Consider the following 23,134-nt stretch of genomic DNA (forward strand, 5'->3'; position numbering starts at 1 on the left):
CTCCCCAACTATTTTCACATAGTTCCTTGCTCCTTAACTTTATTATTATACTGCACGCTTTAGTCTCCACTTGTCTCTGTCATTTTCTTTCTTACTCTTGCAACTTGGCCAACGTTGTCTACCTGATACACTGTGGGAAAGGATGTCCCGAGGCGTGGTATATTGGGGAGACCATGCAGACGCTACAACAATGAATGAAAGAACAGCGCTCGACAGTTATCAGGCAGGAGTGTTCCCTTCCAGTCGGGAAACACTTCAGTGGTCACGGGCATTTAGCCTCTGATCTTCGGGTAAGCGTTCTCCAAGGCGGCCTTCACGACACACAACAATGCAGAGGCGCTGAGCAAAAATTGATAGCCAAGTTCCACACACATGAGGACGGCCTCAACCAGGATCTTGGGTTCACGTCATACTATCTGTAACCCGCACAGCTTGTCTGGGCTTGCAAAATCTCACTAACTGTCCTGGCTGGAGACAATACACACGTCTTTAACCTCTGCTTGGCCCTCTCTCTGCTCACATTGTCTGTACCTTTAAGACTTGATTACCTGTAAAGACTCGTATTCCAACCATTATCTTGTAAATTGAGTTTGTGTCTTTATATGCCCTGTTTGTGAACACAAGTCTTCGCTTACCTGATGAAGGAGCAGCACTCTGAAAGCTTGTGCTGCCAAATAAACCTGTTGGACTTTAACCTAATGTTATGAGTCTTTCTACTGAATTTTCTTTTTATCTAGAGATGAAATCTAACTCCAACATTCTATGCAACAGGCAGTAGCAAAGGGAAATGAACATTCAAGCAAGGTAGAGAACACCTGCTTATTTGCTACAACTCATTTTGCTCCACCAACCCCCTCCTGCCGAGGGTAAGTTTGTTCCCCCATCTTTTAATTATAAGTATTAAAATGCAAAGCATGTGATTCAAGTCAAGAAGCAGGTCAGCAGCAAGGGCTTAAATAAATGGAATTTGGGCAAATAACAGATTGCACAAGTGTTCACACATTAAACTCTCCTTTTTAATACATCATCACTTGTAGCCTTTGTCAAAGTTTTACCAGATTTAAGAAAACCCTCATTTTATAGTTCATTTTGAAGGTTAAAGTTTATTTATTAGTGTCACAAGTGGGCTTACGTTAACACTGCAATGAAGTTACTGTGAAAATCCTCCAATCGCTACAATCCGGCACCTATTCGGAAACACTGAGGGAGAATTTAGCATGCCCAATGCATCTAACCAGCACGTCTCTCGGACTGTGGGAAGAAACCAGAGCACCCAGAGGAAACTCATGTAGACGTTGGGAAGATGTGCAGACTCCACAGACAGTGACCCAAGTTGGGAATTGAACCTGCATCCCTTCGCAGCAGTGCTCACCACTGTGTCATCATGCTGCCCACATTATGGCTATAATTAAGTACAACTATAAAATAAAAAAACTTCCACCTCTGTTCACTATGTTGATCTCTAGTGATCTGACAGCCACACCTCATGTAGCTCTGCTTATTACTCAGTCGCAATGATCAATCACTCTTGCTGCATAAGAAACATTACTGTCTCTAGATCAAATAAGTTCAGTTTTCAAATTAAGCTAAAACTAAAATGGCTATCACGTATAAAATGCCCCAGAGCATTTCACAGGACCATTGTCAAACAATATTTGACATGAGCCACTTAAGGAAGTACTGGGGTAGACACCAAAAGCATGGTCATATGAGTAGGTTTTAAGCATCATCTTAAAGAGAGGTTTAAAAGTTTATTTATTATTAGTCATAAGTAGGCTTACATTAACACTGCAATGAAGTAAAAACACCCTAGTCGCCACACTCTAGCGCCAGTTTGGATGCACTGAGGGAGAATTCAGCATGGCCAATGCACCTAACCAGCACGTCCTTTGGACTGTGGAAGGAAACCGGAGGTGCAGACATGGGGAGAAACTCCACACAGACTGTGACCCAAGCCAAGAATTGAATCCTGGTTCTTGGCACCGTGAGGCAGCAATGCTAGCCACTGTGCAAGGTAGAGAGATTTAGAGAAGGAATTCTGGGGCAGCTGAAGGCATGATCTCTATTGATGGAGCCATTGAAATCAGGAAAGATCAAAATTGGAGGAGTACAGATATCCTGCAGGGTTGTGGGGCTCAAGGGGATCACAGAGATAAGCATGATGAGGCCATGTAGAGATCTGAAAATAAGGATGGGAATTTTAAAATCAAGATGTTGGGAACCAAGAGTCACAACGGCAAAGAAACAAACCCAGTTTTTGCTAACTGCAGAAACAATTTAATAGCACAGGCTCCAAATTTCAATTGCTACATTAAAAAGACTACTTGCTGATGGCCTTGCAATTAAATATTGTTAAATTTATCTGGCTCTGGTGATTTACTGAATTTGAATCTGCAACTTTAAAGACCCTCATAACAAATTTCCACATGAGTTCTTTCATCTGTGCACTGTATCTGTGGTGGAAATCCCAGGAAAATAAAGTTGTGGCAAATGAGTGGGAGAATCTCATGGGAATTGATGCCTCTGACAGTCAGTGCTGAACACTAACACCTCCTTACACTGCCCAGAGCTGTGTGTCTTTCTTGTCTGTACCTTCCACATGATCTGTTTCCTTGTAAAGAGGAGCCTTTGACCTTCGTAAACATGTAACCCAGCCACGCTTTGGTAACTTTGATTAATAATACACTTAAAATCCTTGGAGTGGGTGCATTTTTTAACTGGGATAAACAAAAGCCGCTTGACAACGATCATGGTTTGTTCCCCAATTGGTATTAAATGTCAACAACATTACTCCAGTGGATAAAACATTTCAAACTATAGGTAATTACTTTCGCGAATACAGCAACAATCTACTAGATGAAGTGGGTAATTATAAAGGTGATATAAAGCTTACTGAAGTATATCTCATTATATGCCAACCTGAGTAACGTACACCCTGGACAATTTTTCTCCACAAAGTTTCTTTTCTTTTCTCTGCTCCTGAAGGCTCCTTGCTAGGGCATAATGTCTGACCAAAACACTCTGGCTTTTGGAAGAATACTTTACTATGACAGACATTACTACCAAGACCAATGTTCGTTCTCACACATGGACACGCTTTTACAAAGGTCACTGAAAGCCTAACATATTTTCCTTTTGTAAATAGGCCACACTGAAAGCAACTGAAGTGTCCCAACACCATCTAGTTAAAGTTAAAGTTTATTTATTAGTCACAAGTAAGGCTTACATTAACATTGCAATGAAGTTATTGTGAAACTCCCCTAGTCGTCACAGTCCAGCACCTGTTGGGGTCAGTGCACCTAACCAGCATGTCTTTCAGAATGTGGCGTCAACTAATTCAACACATAGCAGGGGTAAATCCAGGGCTTTCCATGTTTTTTGACTCAGCTAGTCACTAAATGAATTGAGTGAGTCACCAAAGAAGCTATGTGAAGACTGGATTTCAAATGAACCACTGAAGGGGATAATGCTTTGGCTGAAAAATGCAAGAAGGCAAAATTGATTATTTAAGTTGTCTCCCTCTTGTTCATTTGTGGCATTTCAAAGGTGCCCACAGGCAGTGAAAAGTACCATGATAAGTTCATTCTTTTCTATCTGAGAAGTGCATTTTTATGTAAGACTAATAACTGAAAGTACTAAAATATCGGTAAATTGTTAAGCGATTGTACTTCCATTCTGCAATATTGATGATGGTGAAAAAATAACTTGCAATTTATTTCACAGCTGGACTCCCTGCCTTCACCCTTGGCTAGGATTCTCTGATCCCACTGTTGCGAATGGAGGTTAGGCTGAGTGTCAGTTTCTCCGTCTTCCTGGCAAGACAGGAGAATTCTGGCCATGTCTTCTGTGACTTGGGATGTTCGAAAGGCTAAACAATCAATTAAGTACTTTTGGAGTGTAGACTCTGTTATTATGCTGGTAAATCCAGCAGCCGATTTGCGCCCAGCAAGGTCCTAGGTGATAATGACCAGAAAATCTGCTTTGCTATTAAGTGGACACATGGAGAACTCCCTGTTCTCATTTGAAGGGCACCATTGGCACTTTTTTAGATTCATTTGAGCAGATAAATTTGGCTTAATGTCTCATCCAGTCAGTAATAAATGTAGCAGTGCATTTGTATGACATTGTTTGACTGTCATTTATACAAAGATGGTAACAGAATGCAATTTCATTTTACCGTACCCAGCTTAAGGCTTTCATCTTGATTTACCATCAAAGTCAAACAGTGAAACAAAGTCTTCAAATGTATCTCTCACCCGCAGAAATATGTGAAATGAAAATGTGATGGCAACTTAGATGAGGTGTGAAAGAATTGAGAAACACAGAAAAGAAATAAAAGAAACAAACAAAAAGGGACCCGGGTTCAGTTCCTGGTTTGGGTCATTGCCTGTGTGGAGTTTAACCGTTCCCCATGTGTCTGCGTTGGTTTCCTCCGGGTGTTCCGATTTCATCCCCCTTTCTGAAAGACTGGTGCTGGTTAGGTACATTGACCCAAACAGGCGCCAGACTGTGGCGACTAGGGCAATTTCACAGTAACTTCATTGCAGTGTTAATGTAAGCCTTATTTGTGACTAATAAATAAACTTTAAAAGATCTTGTATAATAATTACTTGCTGAAATTAGCTCATAGAATGGCATTTTCTTGCCCCACCCACCACGGGAATCGTAGCAGGCAGGGGTGGACCATGAAAAGATCCGTTGACCTCGGGAGGGATTTTCCCATCCAGGGGGCGAGTGCGGTTGGAAAATTCTGCCCACAGTGTTAAAATCTACAGGATGTTGTTTTGGGGAAGGTATTTCCTTGGAGTTTAGGGACATGTATAGATTTGGATGAGAAGGGTAACTTAAGAATACTGTCTGGGTAACCATTATTGTTGTTAATTGTAAATGCTGTTACCCTCTCTGTTGTGTGTTTTAAAGTTTGAGAAACATTTTGTAACTTGAATAACTTACAACGAGACTGACCATTTTCCTCATCAGGTTTCATCGCTTTTCTCATAGTGTTTCCAAATCACAAAATAAATAGCTAAGAGCTGGCATTCCAAGTTTCCCCTTTGGAATTTGGGTGCCCTTACACCGAACAACAGTGGGGTTCTTAACGTTTGCATGGACATTTTGGCTGGCAAGACAATGGGAATCAGCCAAAAAAAGAAGCATGATCAAGAAACGGGTAAACAAAAACAGTAAAATTTGGAAATGACTGGGATACTGGGTTTTGTATTTATGAACATGGGACTGCAGCGGTGTTGGATTTTGATATTTTTGAACTGTTTTTGAAGCAGTCAGCTGCTTACTGAGACCAAGTAGACACAAGAAATGACAGCATTCTTTCTGGTTGTAGCACAGCTTGGTATGGCTCCTGCTCTGCCCAAGACTGCAAGAAGCTACAAAAGGTCATGAATGTAGCCTAATCCATCACGCAAATCAGCCTCACATCCATTGACTCTGTCTACACTTCCCGCTGCCAGGAAAAAACAGCCAGCATAATTAAGGACCCCACGTACCCAAGACATTCTTTCTTCCATCTTCTTCCGTCGGGAAAAAGATACAGAAGTCTGAGATCACGTATCAACTGACTCAAGAACAACTTCTTCCTGCTGCTATCAGACTTTTGAATGGACCTACCTTATATTAAGTTGAGCGTTCTCTACATCCTAGCTATGACTGTAAAATCACATTCTGCACTCTCTCCTTTCCTTCTCTATGAACAGTATGCTTTGTCTGTTTAGCACGCAAGGAAGAATACTTTTCACTGTATGCTAATACATATGACAATAATAAATCAAATCAAATCAAATTTTTAAAAAACATACTACAGTGTTCCTATGACCAGGGAGGTGGGGCAGGCTGGGGAAGGGTGGGGTTGAGGGTGGGAGTGGCAGATGTATGTTGGAGGAAGCCTTGTCAGGACTGGAGGAATATCCCATGCTCTTCTGGCCCCCACGTGGAAAGAAAAAGAAAAAAAACTTTAAAATATTTTGCAATATACCTTTCTTGGGCTATAATCTCCCCTGCTTTTTTCACCTGGCAGGTAACTGACATTGACAACCGACTCAAGGCAGTTACAATTGCAGTTGTGTTCTGACAACATCAGTTGAGTCGCTAAAATTCAGGAAATGTCAACTGCAGGCATCTTTCATTGCAACAGATTAACCGGACAATTTGAACTGTCCACTCACCTGATTGGGGGAGAAGGTAATTGTATTGCAATATAGAATCCCGACAGTGTAAAAGGTGGCAATTCAGCCCATCAAGCCTGCACCAAAACATTCCCAACCAGGCCCTATCCCCTTTATCCTCCGACACTCAGGGGCAATTTAGTGTGGCCAACCCACCTAACCTGCACATCTTTGGACTGTGGGAGGAAACCCACGCCAGTGCAGGAAGAATGTGCAAACTCCACACAAACAGTCACCCAAGGCCGGAATTGAACCGGGTCACCGTAAGGCAACAGTGCTAACCGCTGTGCCACTGTGTTGCCCAGGTACTAAAGGTGTTAAAGAATGCAGGAGTAATATTTTAAAAAAAAAGCATTTCAATGTGCTATATATCGCGCATGGATATGTAGTAAAAAATAGTTGACATCTGAAATAAAAACAGAAAATGCTGGAAAATTGCGGCAGGTCTGACAGCATCTGTGGGGAGAGAATAGAGCCAATGTTTCGAGATTGGGTGACCTTTTGTCATCTGCTTTGATGGGCTGGCACAAAAATAGACCAATAAATTAACACACTTAATATAAAATCAAACCAGTACACAGGAAGGGCTGGCTACAAAACTGTAATCTGAGTCTTGGAAATGATTAACTCTGAAGCCCTACTTTGATTACTATTTTGAATATCTGTCTGTCAACTAACTTTTCCCCCTTTGCTGTTTTTCATAGTTGTGTTTGCTATGCTCTACACATTTGCCATGTAAATGCATTGCTACTTCTGAGATTTCAGTCTATTAAGGAGATTTCATGCGGTGGTAATATATTTTTTATTCATTCACAGATTGTGAGAAATCACTGGCAAACCCCATTCCTGATTGCTATTGAGACGATGGCGAGTTAATCACCTTATGAATTGCTAACACACTTCTACAGGCCAAGGAAACCTTGGTTTATCCGAGTGATATCTATGAAAGCCAAAGGCCACAAAAAACTGAAATAGCAATCAGTAAGTGAAATAGGATTTGTGTGATTTAGAGCAGTGTTGCTGGTTCTCCTGTCCTGTAGCATTGTTTCAGATGGGTACCTTACAGATGCAAATATGACTGTGGAATAGCAAAGAAAAAAAAGCAAGATCTGCACAAATAATGTTCTCTTTGAAGTGGTACTGATGGTGTATAATATTTCCCAATGATAGTTTAGCAAAGCCATAAATGCAGGACCTGACTTGTGACAAAATTAATTTGTTTTATATCATCATCAGATGTGAGCAAATCAATGGAAATTATTGATGTTTCATCTGTAGTACTTTATAAGCAACTTAACATTCCTGTCGGTTCCTTATACTTCCAAGTAGGTCATTAGTCAGGGTTAGATAACTGAAAATGTAGTACATTCAGTTTCCATGTAATGAAGAAATGTCAGGCTAGTTTAGGGTTGTATTTTCTCCGGCTGCAAAATTCTGAATAAAAAGCTGAGGGGAATTTTAACCAGGCCGGGCGCATTATGTTTGGTTGCAGACGGGACGGTGGAAGCGTGAGTGCATTGAGAATCCCACTCCATAGCTGATTCCCACAGTAACTTGAGGCCAGATACTCTGACTTCAGCTGGGATTCTCCAGTCCCGCTGCAGGGAACAGAGATTTGGCTGAGCGCCAGATTCTCCATTCTCGCTGGTAGTGACGGCAGGTCCTGAACAGTCGGAGAATTCCGCCCCCAAATGCATTAGGCCCTTTGTGCCCAACTCCCAGGATTTTGGTAATGTGCACTGATTGCTAAATTGAAATGGTGGCTGGAATTTTCCACAGTCCGCTCCCTCCAATGATGGGATTTTCACAACTGCAAAGGAGGCTCACCATTGACCGCTGGGGGCATCTTCCAGTCCTGATGAAGCCAATAACAATTTGCATGGTTTTGCCCGTACCACTGCTAGGGAACATATGGCGGGGTCAATTTCGACGAGGTAGGGAGATTCCACCGATGGTAGGGGTCAGGAAATCAGCCCAGTATTTCCACACACTTTCAAAATTAGTTTAAAGTTTATTTATTATTATCACAAATAGGCTTACATTAACACTGCAATGAAGTTACTGTGAAAATCCCCTAGTTGCCACACTCCCGTGCCTGTTCGGGTACGCTGAGGGCGAATTTAGCATGGCCAATGCGCCTAACCAGCATGTCTTTCAGACTGTGGGAGGAAACCGGAGCACTGGAGGAAACCCATGCAGACATGGGGAGGACATGCAAATTCCACACAAACAGTGATCCAAGCCAGGAATTGAACCCAGGTTCCTGGCGCTGTGACGCAGCAGCTCTAACCATTGTACTACCGTACTGCCCATTAATTAAAACTGTCTCCACAGATTTCTCAAGCTTCCTCAAACCTGCCAGCAAAAGAAAGATGAGAACAGAACAGCAACTTATTAAAAGTAATGGAAATACCGCAATAGGTACTTTGTATTCAGAGCTGCTTTCTTATCCATTGATTGTTGGGAAGGGGTTCATTCACAGTATCTCTGCTGGGAGTACACTTCCTGAAGCTCATTAAAATGAGTGGTATTTTGGTTTCTTCTGACTGGAGCTCAGACAAGGAGCAATATGATTAGCACATCAGCAGTGCTGGGTTGTAGAGAGACCTGCAGCTGGACAGAGAGGAGAGCTGCAAGGGGACTGCACCTCACCACAAGAGGCACTACCCACAAGACAGGAGGGTACACACAGAGGCTGAGTGTCCTTGAGATGTCAGAACAGTGGGGTGCTTGAGGACGACCACCGGATAGTGGTAATCCCCATTCCAGGAGAATCATAGAATAGATTTGCTCTCCACTACTCTGCAGTACATTCTGAAATGGCTATACAGAATGACCATCAATGTAAGCCGTCACTGGGGAGAATCTGACCAAAAAATAGCAGTGTTGTTTCCAGCGAGAAAACTGGTGTGCTTCTCTCCAAACAGGCCGCTTTTCTGTCCAGATCTTATGACACTCTGCTGAATAGAATCAAAGGGGCACGTTTCGCGCCATAATTTGGGAGAGGGGATTCAAAACACCAGCAAAACTCAGCTGCACTGAGATCAGGGTACCATCAATCATAGCAGGAATAACCCTCTCCCCAGCCCACCACAGAGGTCTCAGGAGCTCACCTCCCCACCCTGATCAGAGTCATCATTTCTTCCCCCCCTTCCCCCTCTCCAATCATCAGCCTCTCTACCCTGTCAATCATTGATCACTGGCATCTTCCACCCCCTTTCCCCCAACCTCCAATCATCAGCTCCTTCCCTCCCAATCATCAGTCATTGGCACCTTCCATCCTCTCCAGGTCATTGGCCCCATCTCCTGTTTGTCGCCTCTCCTGCCCTTACTCCAATCATTGGTTCCTTCTCCTCCTTCATCAGCCCCTCTCCCATCCCTCATCCCACAACAGTCATTGCTGGCATCGCCTGCTTCTCCATTCACTCCTGGCACACAACCAAATCTGAATGAATTCCACCTCCTCTCCATCATGAGTGCAGGTTGGCACTGCTAGGTTGGCATGGGGACATGCCAGCCTGGCAGTGCTGACTTGAGCCAAGGGGCAGTGCTAGAGGGCACTGCCAGGCCACTGCCTGGCAATGTCCCTCTCCTCCTGGGCTATACTCATCTTTACACCCCACCCCCTCCCCGGGAAAACCCCCACGACAGGTTCACTTCTGGGTGGACCTGTTGTAAACGGCGCAAGTGTGACATCACAGCAGCATCCGCTGAATATCGTCTGCTGAGAGGGGATGACCTGGGCAGAGTGCTTGCTAAAGTCATGCTAATGTATTAAAATGAGCTTCCTGTGGTCCCCCAGCATGTTTCACACTACTCTGCTGGCGAGGTGGATGGGAGTTTAGAACTCGGAAACTTGCTGGCATGAATCTCTCCGGATTTTGAATGCGCACCCATGGGCATGGGCTCAAAATTGCCCCCAATTCTTTTGAAGCACTAGACCTACAAAATTTAAAACAGGGTAAATGAGCACAAATAGGTCTGGGCTCCAATTCTGACTCAATGGCCTAATAAGCTTCTGTGTAGACATCACTAGGCTATGTGAAGGTTTGGCAGTTTTTCACCATTTCCCGGTGGGCATTGCAGTTATGTATAAAATTGCCTCATTTATCGAGGCAATATTAGTTGCTAGTGTTGGAAATAGATCACCATGTTGACAGTAGTAGTGTGATTAAAGCTAGGCAACTTCATTGTAGCAGAGTTGTCATCCCACATCAAATCCTCCACCAACATTTTAAACCCTGAGCTGTGAATACCTGGTTCCTTCAATACTGGGAGAAAAAAATAAACAGATATTCCATTTCCTAGTGCTGGTGAACAGTCAGGTGTCTGCTAACTCCAAAATTGGGGCCAGTATAGTCTGATTTTGCAGCCTTCACCATTAACCTTGAAGACAACCATCCACAAGGATCTGGTGATCTCTGTATATGGTTTACTTCTTTCCTGATGATACTCAAGCAAGGGGTTTCCTGGCATGGGAACAGGCAGGTAAGCAGCTAGCCACATTGAAATATTCATGGAAAGCAAACCGGGAAGTTAAAAAACACTTAATAGCTCTAATTTTAAATTTCAGGTGGCAAAGTAAGTAATTATGATTGGATTAAGTTAGAAGTTAAAATATTTTTTTTTAGAAACGAAAAATATACTTCTCTTAATAAAAAATATGGATTCCATTTTTGATTACAGAGACATTTGACTGCATGGTGGCACAATGGTTAGCACTGCTCCCTCACAGTGCCAGGGACCCAGGTTCAATTCCAGCCTTGGGTGACTGTCAGTGTGGAGTTTGCACATTCTCCCCGTGTCTACATGAGTTTCTTTTGGGTGCTCCGGTTTCCTCCCACAGTGCAAAGATATGTGTGTTAGGTGGATTGGCCAAGCTATAATTAGTGACCAAGGATGTGTCAGTTAGATGGATTATCCATGATGAATGGGTGGGGTTACAGGGATAGAGTGGATAGAGAGCCTGGTAAGATACACAGTTAGAGAGTCAGGGCAACTCAGTGGGCCAGAAGAATGGCCTCTTCTGTACTGTAGGGAATATATAATTCTATGGTGAGTTTTCAGGACCAGTGAGGATGTTTAACAGTAGTCACAAAATTAGTAAGCCATTAAAAATCCACTTATACCTCATTCAAAAAGGTGCAACAATTACATAGATTTTTACAGTGTGTCTGACAACACGATAGTGGAAATTTTTGTCAAGTCATGCTTGCTCTAGAAATAGTCATGTGAGAACTTGTACCTAACAGACCAGCAGATACAGTGCATTTGCAGACTCCTAAAACTAATCACTCTCAGTAGGGTGAAGACAGTGAACACTGATCATTTCACCATCATTACCACTTCAAAAACAAGGCCTACTATACTTGTCATGAATAAGCAACAAAAGTCAGGGATAGAATTAAAATACATTATCACAGATAATCCATAAATGTTTTAACATCTTTGAAAATCTAGAACATTACAATTACTCAGCGAGAATAAGAATATGCATGGGATGGAGAGGAAATTTCTGCAAAAATATTGGGCAGAGTACATGAAACATTCAATAGTCTGTGTCGCTGTATTATTATCTTCCTAAGGGGCAGCCAGAATCTGAATAAAATATTTCATTCAGGGACCATGTCCCCACAATGATATCTTATGGTGTTGCAATAAAGCATTTGGTAGCATCTGCTGACAGGAACAAAACAACAATCTCCCAAACCAGGAAATATTTGTTACTGTTTTTACACAAAAGAATGTGCTTGCACATTTTGATTTTCAATGCTAATTGATCACAGATTTGCTATTGAATAAAGCTAATGATGCAAAAGTATTAAGGGGGAGATAGTGGCATAGTAGTATTGTCACCAGATTAGTAATTGAGAAACCCAGGGTAATGCTCTGGGGACCTGGCTTTAAGTCCCACCATGGCAGATCGTGAAATTTGAATTCCATAAAATTCTGGAATTGAAAGTCAAATAATGCCCATTGACAATTGTTATGAAAATCCATCTGGCTCACAAATGTACTTTAGGAAAGGAAATTTGCCATCCTCACCTTGTCTGACCAACATGAGACTTCAGAATCTTAACTGCCCTCTAAAACAGCCGAGAAAGCCACTCATTTCAAGGGCAATAAATAGTGACCCAGGCAGTGATTCTCACATCCCCTGAACAAATATATATATATTCAGCTTTTTAACATTTGACCACAATGACTTAATGGATACTTCATGGCAACTTGAAGATTTATTGAAAATGAAGAATTATTTATAACTATAGGTTTAACAGCACAATGATAGAGGCCTAGTCCCAACAATGCCTCACCCGAAAGATCCCCCAACAATGCCTCCCAATTTCCAGCCCCAGGGATGCATGTCCTTGCTCCCGATTGGTCAAGTTTTTGCGCGCTCATGCTCCATTGGTTCTGGCCCGGTCATGTGGTCCTCAAAGGATTGCTTCTTAAAGGGGCCAAGCTACCACATGATCTGTGCCTCATAAGGGATGTATATTGTGTAAGATAAAATTAGAACAAGCTTTGTTTTCATTAAACAAAGTACAAAATTTGTTGTTCAACAAATAAAGGAACTATAGCACATTATTTAAAATTGAAATAATCATGAACCTACCAAAAATTCAAATGTAGGTTATTAGCACAACAAATATCTGGAGTGTATCTAGAGTGTTCAGGTTACATCTTTAAACATAGAACTAATATAATGTGCACTCACGATATTGGTAAATAGGGTATTTTACAAATTATTAAATAAGTTGTAACTGATTTCAAGTAATCACTTGAATCTTTGCAGAAGCATTGGGGGTTTGAAGGGGAATCTATTCTAGAAATATGAAATTTTGTAAATGTGTGATTTGCAAGAAGGAACCTTTATTTGTTTCAGTCTAGTTACAATTGAATCTTCTATGTTCTTTATACACAATGCCATTCATTTATAATGAGGTTAACTGATGGTAGACCAAACCGTATCATTGAGCTACAATCAACGCAGGGCAGCACGGTGGTACAATGGTTCACATTGCACCAGGGACCAGGGTTCAATTCCCGGCTTGGGTCACTGCCTATGTGGAGTCTGCATATTCTCCCGTTAGCTGCGTGGGTACTCTGGGTACTCTGATTTTCCCCCACAGTCTGAAAGACATGCTGGTTAAATGTATTGGCCATGCTAAATTCTCTATCAGTATACCTGAATAGGCTGGCGTGTTGCAACTCGGGGATTTTCACAGTAACTTCATTGCAGTGTTAAGGTAAGCCTACTTGTGATTAATAAATAAACTTAAACTTTAAACATTTCCAATTATAGGGTCAGAGTCAATCGGCATAGAAAAGGCCCTTCAGCCCATTGAGTCTGCATCGACAATAACTACCACCAAAGATGTGCTAATCCCATTTTCCTGCACTTGTCCCATATCCTTGAATGTTATGATATTTCAATGGCTCATCCAAATTGTTTTTAAAGGATGTAAGGTTTCCGGCCTCCACTAACTTCCCAGGTAGTGCATTCCAGAATCCCACCGCCCTAGCGGATATTCACAATAACTTCAATGCAGTGTTAATGTAAGCCTACCTGTGACACTAATAAATAAACTTAAACTTAACGTAAATCCCCTGAATGAAAAGGTTTTTTTCACAAATCCCCTCTTGAATCTCCTACCCCTTACCCTTAAACTATGCCCCTTCACGGTTGACCCCTTAACCAAAGGAAACAGCTGCTCCCTACTCACCCTGTCCATACCCCTCATCATAACTTTATATACTTCAATCATGTGCCCCCTTAGCCCTCTCTGCTTGAAAGAAAACAATCCAATACTTTTTTTTAAATCATAAAGTGCCATAATGAACCAGGTATAGGCTTATACATGTGTAAATTGTATCTCATACAATTGACCAAACTAAAGTTTATTATTTATTAATTAGTCACAAGTAAGGCTTACATTCACACTGTAATGAAATTCCCCTAGTCACCATATTCTGGAGCTTTTTCAGGTCAACGCACCTAACCAGCATGTCTTTCAGACTGTGAGAAGAAACCAGAACACCCAGAGGAAACCCACACAGACATACCCACACAGACATAGGGAGTATGTGCAGACTCCACACAGAGAATGATCCAAGCCAGGAATCGAACCTGGGACTCTGGCATTGTGAGGCAGCAATGCAGACCACTGTACCACCGTGCCACCCTACAGCCATGTTTTCTGGAAGCTACAAAACATACCTGGCAATATCTCGTTCCTTAATGTGCACTTCAGTAATTTAGTTTTATAAGAAGTGTGTTAGCTCTGTATTTAAGATTTTAGTGTCAACCTGTGCTGCTGTTATTTAATACAATAAGCTATAGTGCAATTGGAATGGTGTTCCTGACATTAACATAGTTAAATGGTTTATGCATGAGTAACTATTTCAATCTGATGGATTGTTCATCTCTAAATCCGTACTTTAGTACAGAGTGAAACTTGGCACAAGTAGATAAATCCCAATGGTCTGGGCTGTACTAAGCCCAGAATCAAAAGATTTGTCTATTGATCTTTTATGCAATCTACCCAAGAGAACTACAAATATTTCATCAATAAGCAAACTCAAGATTGTTGAAACCCTAATGATGGCATCCAATCTGTTACATATTCTGCCTATTTTCCTTTGTATTGGTTTCAAAGGGAAAAAAGAAAGTTGATTGAGGTGGCTGATCAAAAATGCCAAGTTGACCATCCAGCAGTGAACATTCAACCGTGCCCAAACCAGATTTATGCTTCAGTTACATCTTCCCTTCGAAGGAGCAGTGAAGATATTTTAGTCTGATGCCCATATTGGAATTACCCAACTTTGCAATTACCTTCCATAATTTTCATAAAACAAAGCCTTGTGCAAGATTAAAAGACCGCAAAAACCCACTTATTGTCACTTGCATTTCTCAATTTTAATAAAATACATAGCTTCCTTATTGTATATATTGTACTTATCACATGGTTATTGTTGTTGTGTTTGCATGATATCAACATTTAGGACACTCAATTATTTACCAATTTCATAAACTTTTGGGAGCTACCCTCCATAATAATAAATCATAAAGGGTTCTGCAATATATCACAGTTAATTCTATAAGCTATTGGGTACAGAATCAGGCCATTCAGTTTTACTAGTCTATGCTGCACTGGCGACGCTTTATGTTAGCATCCTCCCAACCTTGTTTAACTATCAGCATTACCCTCTACTCTGATTATCTAGGCCCCCTCCCCCACCTTCCCCCACCCCAAATGCTTCTATACCATTTGCCTTAGTACTCCCTGTGGTAGCAAATTGCACATTGTCATCAATCTCTGAATTCCTCCATTGATTCCTTAGTTACTATCTCATATTGATGGGTCTCTCACTTTGCTCCTTCCCACATGTGGAAACACTCCCCCTGTGTCCACATTACCAAAACCCTTCATAATTTCAAAGAACTCTAATAGCTCATCCCTCAGGTTTCAAGGTAAAAGAGAGGCGCAGCCTGTTCATTCTTTCCTGATAGATATAGTTACAATTTGCTGGTATCATTCTTGTAAATCTTTATTGCACCCTCTCCCTCGATATTATTTTAATGATATGACAAGTAGAAGTATACACAATACACGAAGTATGGTCCAGCCAAGATCTGATGCAAGTTCAGCAAAACTTTACTTTGTAGTGGAGGCAGGTAGGCGACAGACATGGCACACCTCTAGATGGCATGGTCACAGTGGTTAGCACTGCTGTCTCACAGCGCCCGTGACCCGGGTTCAATTCCCGGCTTGGGTCACTGTCAGTGCGGAATCTGCACATTCTCCCCATGTCTGTGTGGGTTTCCTCCGGGTGCTCCAGTTTTCTCCCACAGTGCAGAAGACATGCTGGTTAGGTGCATCGGCCATGCTAAACTCTCCCTCAGTGTACCCGAACAGGCGCTGGAGTGCGGCGACTAGGGAGTTTTCACAGTAACTTCATTGCAGTGTTAAGAACATAAGAACATAAGAAATAGGAGCAGGAGTAGGCCATCTAGCCCTTCGAGCCTGCCCCGCCATTCAATAAGATCATGGCTGATCTGAAGTGGATCAGTTCCACTTTCCCGCTTTCTTCCCATAACCCTTAATTCCCTTGTCTGTCAAAAACCTATTTATCCGTGACTTAAATATATTTAGCGAGGCAGCCTCCACCACTTCAACTGGCAGAGAATTCCAGAGATTCACTACCCTTTGAGTGAAGAAATTCCTCCTCAACTCCGTTCTAAACTGCCCCCCCCTTATCTTGAGGCTGTGCCCTCTAGTTCTGCTGTCCTTTCTGAGCGGGAAGAATCTCTCTACCTCTACCCTATCCATCCCTTTCATTATCTTATACGACTCTATAAGATCCCCCCTTATCCTTCTAAACTCCAACGAGTACAGACCCAGTCTATTTAATCTCTCTTCATAGTCTAACCCCCTCATCTCCGGTATCAGCCTAGTGAACCTCCTCTGCACTCCCTCCAAGGCCAAAATATCCTTGCGCAAGTGCGGCGGCCAAAACTGCACACAGTACTCCAGCTGCGGCCTCACCAGTACCCTGTACAGTTGCAGCAAGACCTCCCAGCTTTTATATTCTATCCCCCTCGCTATAAAGGCCAGCATCCCATTTGCCTTCTTGATCACCTGCTGCACCTGCAGACTGGGTTTTTGCGACTCATGCACAAGGACCCCCAGGTCCCTCTGCACCGTAGCCTGCTGCAGCTTTTCGCCCTTTAAATAGTAATTCCTCCTATTATTATTTCTGCCATAATGGATAACCTCACACTTGCCAACATTGTACTCCATCTGCCAGGTCCTCGCCCACTCGCTCAGCCTATCCAGATCCCTCTGCAGACTTTCCACACCCTCCGCATAATTTGCTTTTCCACTCATCTTTGTGTCATATGTTCTTATGGTGCTGCAAGTAGACTTACATTGGCACTGCAATGAAGTTACTGTGAAAATCCCCTAGTCGTTACACTCCGGTGCCTGTTCGGGTACACTGAGGGAGGATTTAGCATGGCCAATGCATCTAGCCAGCACGCCTTTCAGACTGTGGGAGGAAATCGGAGCACCCGAAGGGAACCCATGCAGACATGGGGAGAATGTGCAGACTCCGCACAGACAGTGACCCAAGCTAGGAATTAAACCCTGCTCCCTGGTGCTGTGAGGTAGCAGTGCTAACCACTGTGCCACCGTGCCACCGACTTAAAGTCTTAAGGCATAATCTTACTGGCCGTTCACATCCCACTACTGCTGCAGCGAGGATGGAGAATTTGGTGTTCTCTGTGGTGAAACCAGAAAATCCCACCAATGTGATAGCTGTAAAATCCTGGCCTTATTTGTTAATATAAATTGGCTCTTGTGTTTTCTGTCTTGCAGTCAGCTCGCTTCTCCATTCTGTTACTTTTCCCCAGACACTGCATGCTCTGACCTTATTCATTAGTCTATGACGTGATACCTGATAAAAGGATTTTTGGTACTCTAGATAGGTTCTACTTACTTCATTACCCTAGTCTATGCTTTCCATAAATGTTCAAAATGAACACTACCACTGTTATCTTTTTAAAATACTCACGCATATTATTTTTAGCAATGCTCAAGGACTTCCAAAATATTTGAGCTTCTAAAAACAAAGAACATTTTCTCACCTCATTCCAGCTGTTGATTTGTTCTTGAAGTTCCGGAAAAGCTGAGGAACTCCCAACATGGCTTCAATGAGGACAGCTGAGAAGCCAAGGGTTTCCACGTAGAGTTGAGAGTCAATCAGGAGATATGTAGTAACAAGGCAGAACACACTGAAGGTCAAACAAAACTGGATGTAATCAAGGAACCGGCTCCAGGCCCAAAAATATCTTGGATCAAAATCTATGAGAAAATAAAACAATTTTGATTATGTGTGCACCTATTGAACTAACTCATTGTCTTAATTTATCCCAACAGCTGAGACAACAATAGTCTCTAACAAGGCGCTGTATATATGCTGTTATCTCATGATTGATATGAGGGATATAAGCCCTGTAGTTCCCATTGCAAGTGTCACAGGGTCTCGGCAGATTTTGTATCCTTTCCTAACTGCACCGGTGGTATACAGCAAATAGACTGCAGCAGTTCAAGAAGACTGCTCACAATCACCTTCTCAAGCGCATTATGCAACAAATCCTTGCCTTGTCTGTGATCCTGACATCCCAGGGAAAAAGAAAAGAGCAAGTGCCATGTCACATTTAAAAATTATACTGCCCCCTTTGCCTCTCTCTGTCTCCCTAACCCTGAAGGTGGCATGGTGGCACAGTGGTTAGCACCGCTGCCTCACAGTACCAAGGACCTGGGTTCGATTCCTGCTTGGGTTGTGGCGTTTGCACATTCTCCCCATGTCAGCATGTGTTTCCTCCAGGTATTCCGGTTTCCTCCAAAAGGCATGTTGGTTAGGCCCACTGGCAGTGCAAAATTCTCCCTCAGCGTACCCGAACAGGTGCCGTAATGTGACAACTAGGGGATTTTCACAGTAACTTCATTGCAGTGTTAATGTAAGCCTACTTATGACCAAGTAAACTTTACACTAACCAAGAGTCCTGAAAGTTAATGTGTACACATATACATAAAACAATTGCACAGAAGTAGGTCATTAGGCCCAATGAATCAGTATTGGTATTAACCATCATATAAATAATTAGTCCACACCACATTTATAATATTCCTTCATGCCCTGATGTCAGTGCAGCCAGGCTTTGTTGGTGTATTTTGCACCCCCCCACTTCGTGATTTGCTCCCCCGCACCCTCCTCAACTTTGATGATGTAAAACAGGGCCCCTGTTCATTTTTGACAGAGTGTGGCACGATCTGGAGAAGAAAACAGAAACAAGCCATTTTTCTTGCCACAACCAATACTCTACAATGCTAAATTCCAGTAAGATCACCCCGAATGTGTCAATGATCTTTACACGGAAAGTGCGATTCAATTTTGGACAGGATACATCAATCATCTTTGCAGGATTAAGAAAACAAGAAATACACAAAATTGCATCCTTCAGGGTCCCTTAAAGAAAAGGAAGCAAAGCAATTAGTCAAAGCTTGTCAGCACTATGCATTTTTAATGTAGCTAGGGGGAGCTGACAAATTGTACAAAGGTGAGTTTTCTGTTGTTGCTCTGATGATACATGACATACCACTTCCTACGACTTTGGTAGGAATAATAGTAGGAAGGACTACTACTTACAGGGCGAAAAGCTGCAGCATGCTACGGTGCAGAGGGACCTGGGGGTCCTTGTGCATGAGTCGCAAAAACCCAGCCTACAGGTGCAGCAGGTGGTCAGGAAGGCAAATGGGATGCTGGCCTTCATAGTGAGGGGGATTGAATATGAAAGTAGGGAGGTCTTGCTGCAACTGTACAGGGCACTGGTGAGGCCGCAGCTCAAGTACTGTATGCAGTTTTGGTTGCCGCACTTGCGCAAGGATATTTTGGCCTAGGAGGGAGTGCAGAGGAGGTTCACTAGGCTGATACTGGAGTTGAGGGGGTTGAGCTATGAAGAGAGGCTGAATAGACTGGGCTTGTACTCGTTAGAGTTTAGAAGGATGAGGGGGGATCTTATTGAGATGTATAAGATGATGAAAAGGATGGATAGGGTAGAGTTAGAGAGGTTCTTCCCGCTCAGAAAGGACAGCAGGACTAGAGGGCACAGCCTCAAGATAAGGGGGGGGGGGTAAGTTTAGAACAGACTGAAGGAGGAACTTCTTCACTGAAAGGGTGGTGAATCTCTGGAATTCTCTGCCCGTTGAAGTGGTGGAAGCTACCTCGCTAAATATATTTAAGACGCGGGTAGATGGGTTTTTGGTAGGCAAGGGGATTAAGGGTTATGGGGAGAAGGCGGGAAAGTGGAACTGAGCCACTTCAGATCAGCCACGATCTTATTGAATGGTGGGGCAGGCTCGAGGGGCTGGATGGCCTAGTCCTACTCCTATTTCTTATGTTCTTACGTTCTTATGATAAGGAGTATCCAAGTACACAATCATTTGGATTTTGTGGTCGTAATGACAACAAAACTGTCAGTGTTCACCGACATTACAACTGTGAGGACGATGGAATCTAATGGTATCCACATTCACTCAGTTAGAGGTGAAAAGCCTATGTCAGTCATAGCCATGCTTCCTCACAGGAGATACCCTAGAATTGTCACAAACAGAAATCCAATCCATTACTCCAATCCATTACTCTGTAATGTCTCTCTTAAAACCTCTAAAACAATTATGGGTGGGACTTTCCAGTCCTTCTTGCCAGCAGGACCTTCTGGTCCCACCAAAGGAGAACCACCACCCCCTCCCCCCCACTCCCCCTCCCCCTCCCCATAGCAGCAGAATTGGCAAATCACGCAAAATGGTGTGGACATCGGTTGGACTGGGACTGGAATATCCCCCGGTGGCCAATGATGAGCCACCTCCGCCACCAGAAAACATGCGGCATGAGGGTTGAGGTAGATTGGTGGGCGGGGGGGGGGGGGGGAGGTGCGGTGGCAGAGGGGGAAGGTGGGAGGTGAAGCGGATGGCCAAATCCTGCCCTTTGCCTTTTTGATCAGGTGTTAGTGAGGCCTTTGGTCATTTTTCCTAATATCTCCTTATGTTGCTTGGTGTCAAATTTTGTTTGGTAACACCCCAGTGAAGCATCTTGTACTTCATATAATCTTAGAACCCCTATTGTGCAGAAGGAGGTCATTCGGCCCATCGAGTCCACGTCAACTCTCTGGTAGAGCATCTTACCCAGGCCCACTACACCACCATACCCCACCCCTTTCCATTCCCCATAATCCCAACTATTTAGCCTGGTAATCCCCATAACCTATATATCTTTGGACACTAAGGGGCAATTTAGCATGGCCAATCCACCTAACCTGCACAACTTTGGACTGTGAGAGGAAATCAGAGCACCCAGAGGAAACCCATACAGACACAGAGAGAATATGCAAAGTCCACACAGACACTACCCAAGGCTGGAATTGAACCCAGGTTGCTGACACTGTGAGACAATAGTGGTAACCACTCTGCCACGGTGCCATACTTCATGTAGCACTTCAACATTGTGAAGTATCACAAGTTACAGACTCAGAACTTTATGAGTTCAAAGCCCAATCCAGTGCTTGAGTGCAAGTGGATTAGAGTACATTACCTAAAATAATATTCTAATGCAATACTGAGGGTATGCTGCATTGCTGGAGGTGCTATCTTTCCGATGAATCAACAAATTAAGGCCCTTCTATGTTTTGGTAACTTAAATTGAACTGAAGTATTGTGGCCAATGCAACCTTCTGGCCCCACATGGATGGTTAAAGAAAATGTTGTCCAAATATTTAGCCCTTGGGCCCTTTTCCAGCGAGGCTAACTTGGTCGAAAAACCACAACTATTTCCCTGCTTAGGCCCACAGTTAAAATAGCAGTCAACAGCCTCAATGATAGTAACAGAAGAGCGGTTTCTAATTCAAGACTGCAGGAAAATAGTGGGATATCAAATGTCTTTTCCATCAGTGCGGCCCAATTGATGTTAAGCAGCTTGAGCTGTGTTGGTAACATCTTTCCAGGCTGATTACCAACATGAAAGAATTCAATGCGTGACCTTGGCACAAACAAATCACGCCAACATAGGACAAGAGAATAGAACATATGGCACCGTTTAATCAACCATACAGAAACAAGTTGTGTGATGATCTGAGGCCAAGAAGACAATGTTACATTGGGGAAAAAGGAATCATGAATTAATCTCGAGGTTTTCTTTCACCGGGATTAGTCTTTGCTTCATTTTCCTCTCAAAGATAGAGACACTGAAGGGATAATTTTGATGACATTGTGAAGGGAAGCTCTAGTGGTCATTTTATTGTGTTTATCGGCTTTTTTCTTTTTATGTTTTAAAACGTTCTCAGAAAGCAGCTGGAGAGAGAGAGAGTACAGTTGAAAAGCCTAACTTCATCTTTGCAAATGTTCAGTTCCTCTGTGTCCCCATCTCCGTTCGATGGTTCTGAGATATGATCACCGAAAACAACAACCTGCAACCTCTATTTTTCAATGTGGGTTGACATTGGATTGATTTACTTTATAAAGTGACTGTAAATTTAATTGGAAATTATGATCAATGAACGTGTCAACAGTTGAATTATTAATCCAGTAACTTTGAGATAAACTGGGTGACACCTTGTATTATTTTGGATCAAGCACATTCAATATTTGTGTTCATTAAGACAAGTTGGTACAAATCATTTCATTTTTTTTCAGATTGAGTCTCACATGATGTTATACACTTTGATGTCTCAAATTACAAAAACAGAACAGAATAGAGAAATTGTTCAAAAACAACCTATAATTAATTCAGTTCTACAAAACTCAAGGACAGCAAGTGGAAAAAAATGTTTTCAAATATTATTGGGAAACCAAACTAGGTCTGGCAGTGAACCAGTTAGCTGGTAAAATTCCATTCTGCATTCGGGTGACAGAGGTTAAATTTTACCTAACTCACAATGGAATACTCACAGCATTGCAGCATGCATGACAAGGCAGAATGAAAGGGTGTGGGGGCTTAAATTACAGCCTGTAGATGAATTCCGAAATGGATTGAATGTTGCTGGCCTGAATTGGTCATTAAAATCATTTCTGGCACTGTATCCATGACCAGGCTGCAATGCTCCTGCTGCTTATGTCCTTTTAACTATGCCTTCTCAGTGACATCAGCATGTTTCTTCCCGCTGTTTCTGGCAATACTTATGTCGCTCCTCATCCTCGCTGACCCCAGCAGTAATTCCAGTGATGCATTACTGAATCAGAAGGTGCTTTCACATTGATGTGCCACAGAAGGTGCCAGGGTCTTCCAGCCCTGAAGAGAGAAGTGCCAACCAACTGAACCATTCAGCCCAGATACTGGAAGAGCATAAGATATAGGAACAGAAGTAGGCCATTTGGCCCATCAAGTTTGTTCTGCCA

The 23,134-nt window shown here is 42.7% G+C and overlaps 1 protein-coding gene across 1 annotated transcript in view; it reads right to left on the bottom strand.

Annotated features, from left to right (window-relative positions):
* Positions 1-23,134, bottom strand: part of LOC145341803 (solute carrier family 66 member 2) — a 62,456-nt gene that overhangs the window by 5,313 nt on the left and 34,009 nt on the right. Inside the window, exon 4 of the mRNA XM_080186747.1 lies at positions 17,830-18,046. Within this exon, the coding sequence (XP_080042873.1) occupies positions 17,830-18,046 (217 nt within the window). The remainder of the gene's footprint in view (positions 1-17,829; positions 18,047-23,134) is intronic.

Source organism: Carcharhinus amblyrhynchos, chromosome 4 (genome assembly GCF_965287045.1).
Source record: "Carcharhinus amblyrhynchos chromosome 4, sCarAmb.v2.hapA, whole genome shotgun sequence".
Lineage (NCBI taxonomy): Eukaryota > Metazoa > Chordata > Chondrichthyes > Carcharhiniformes > Carcharhinidae > Carcharhinus > Carcharhinus amblyrhynchos.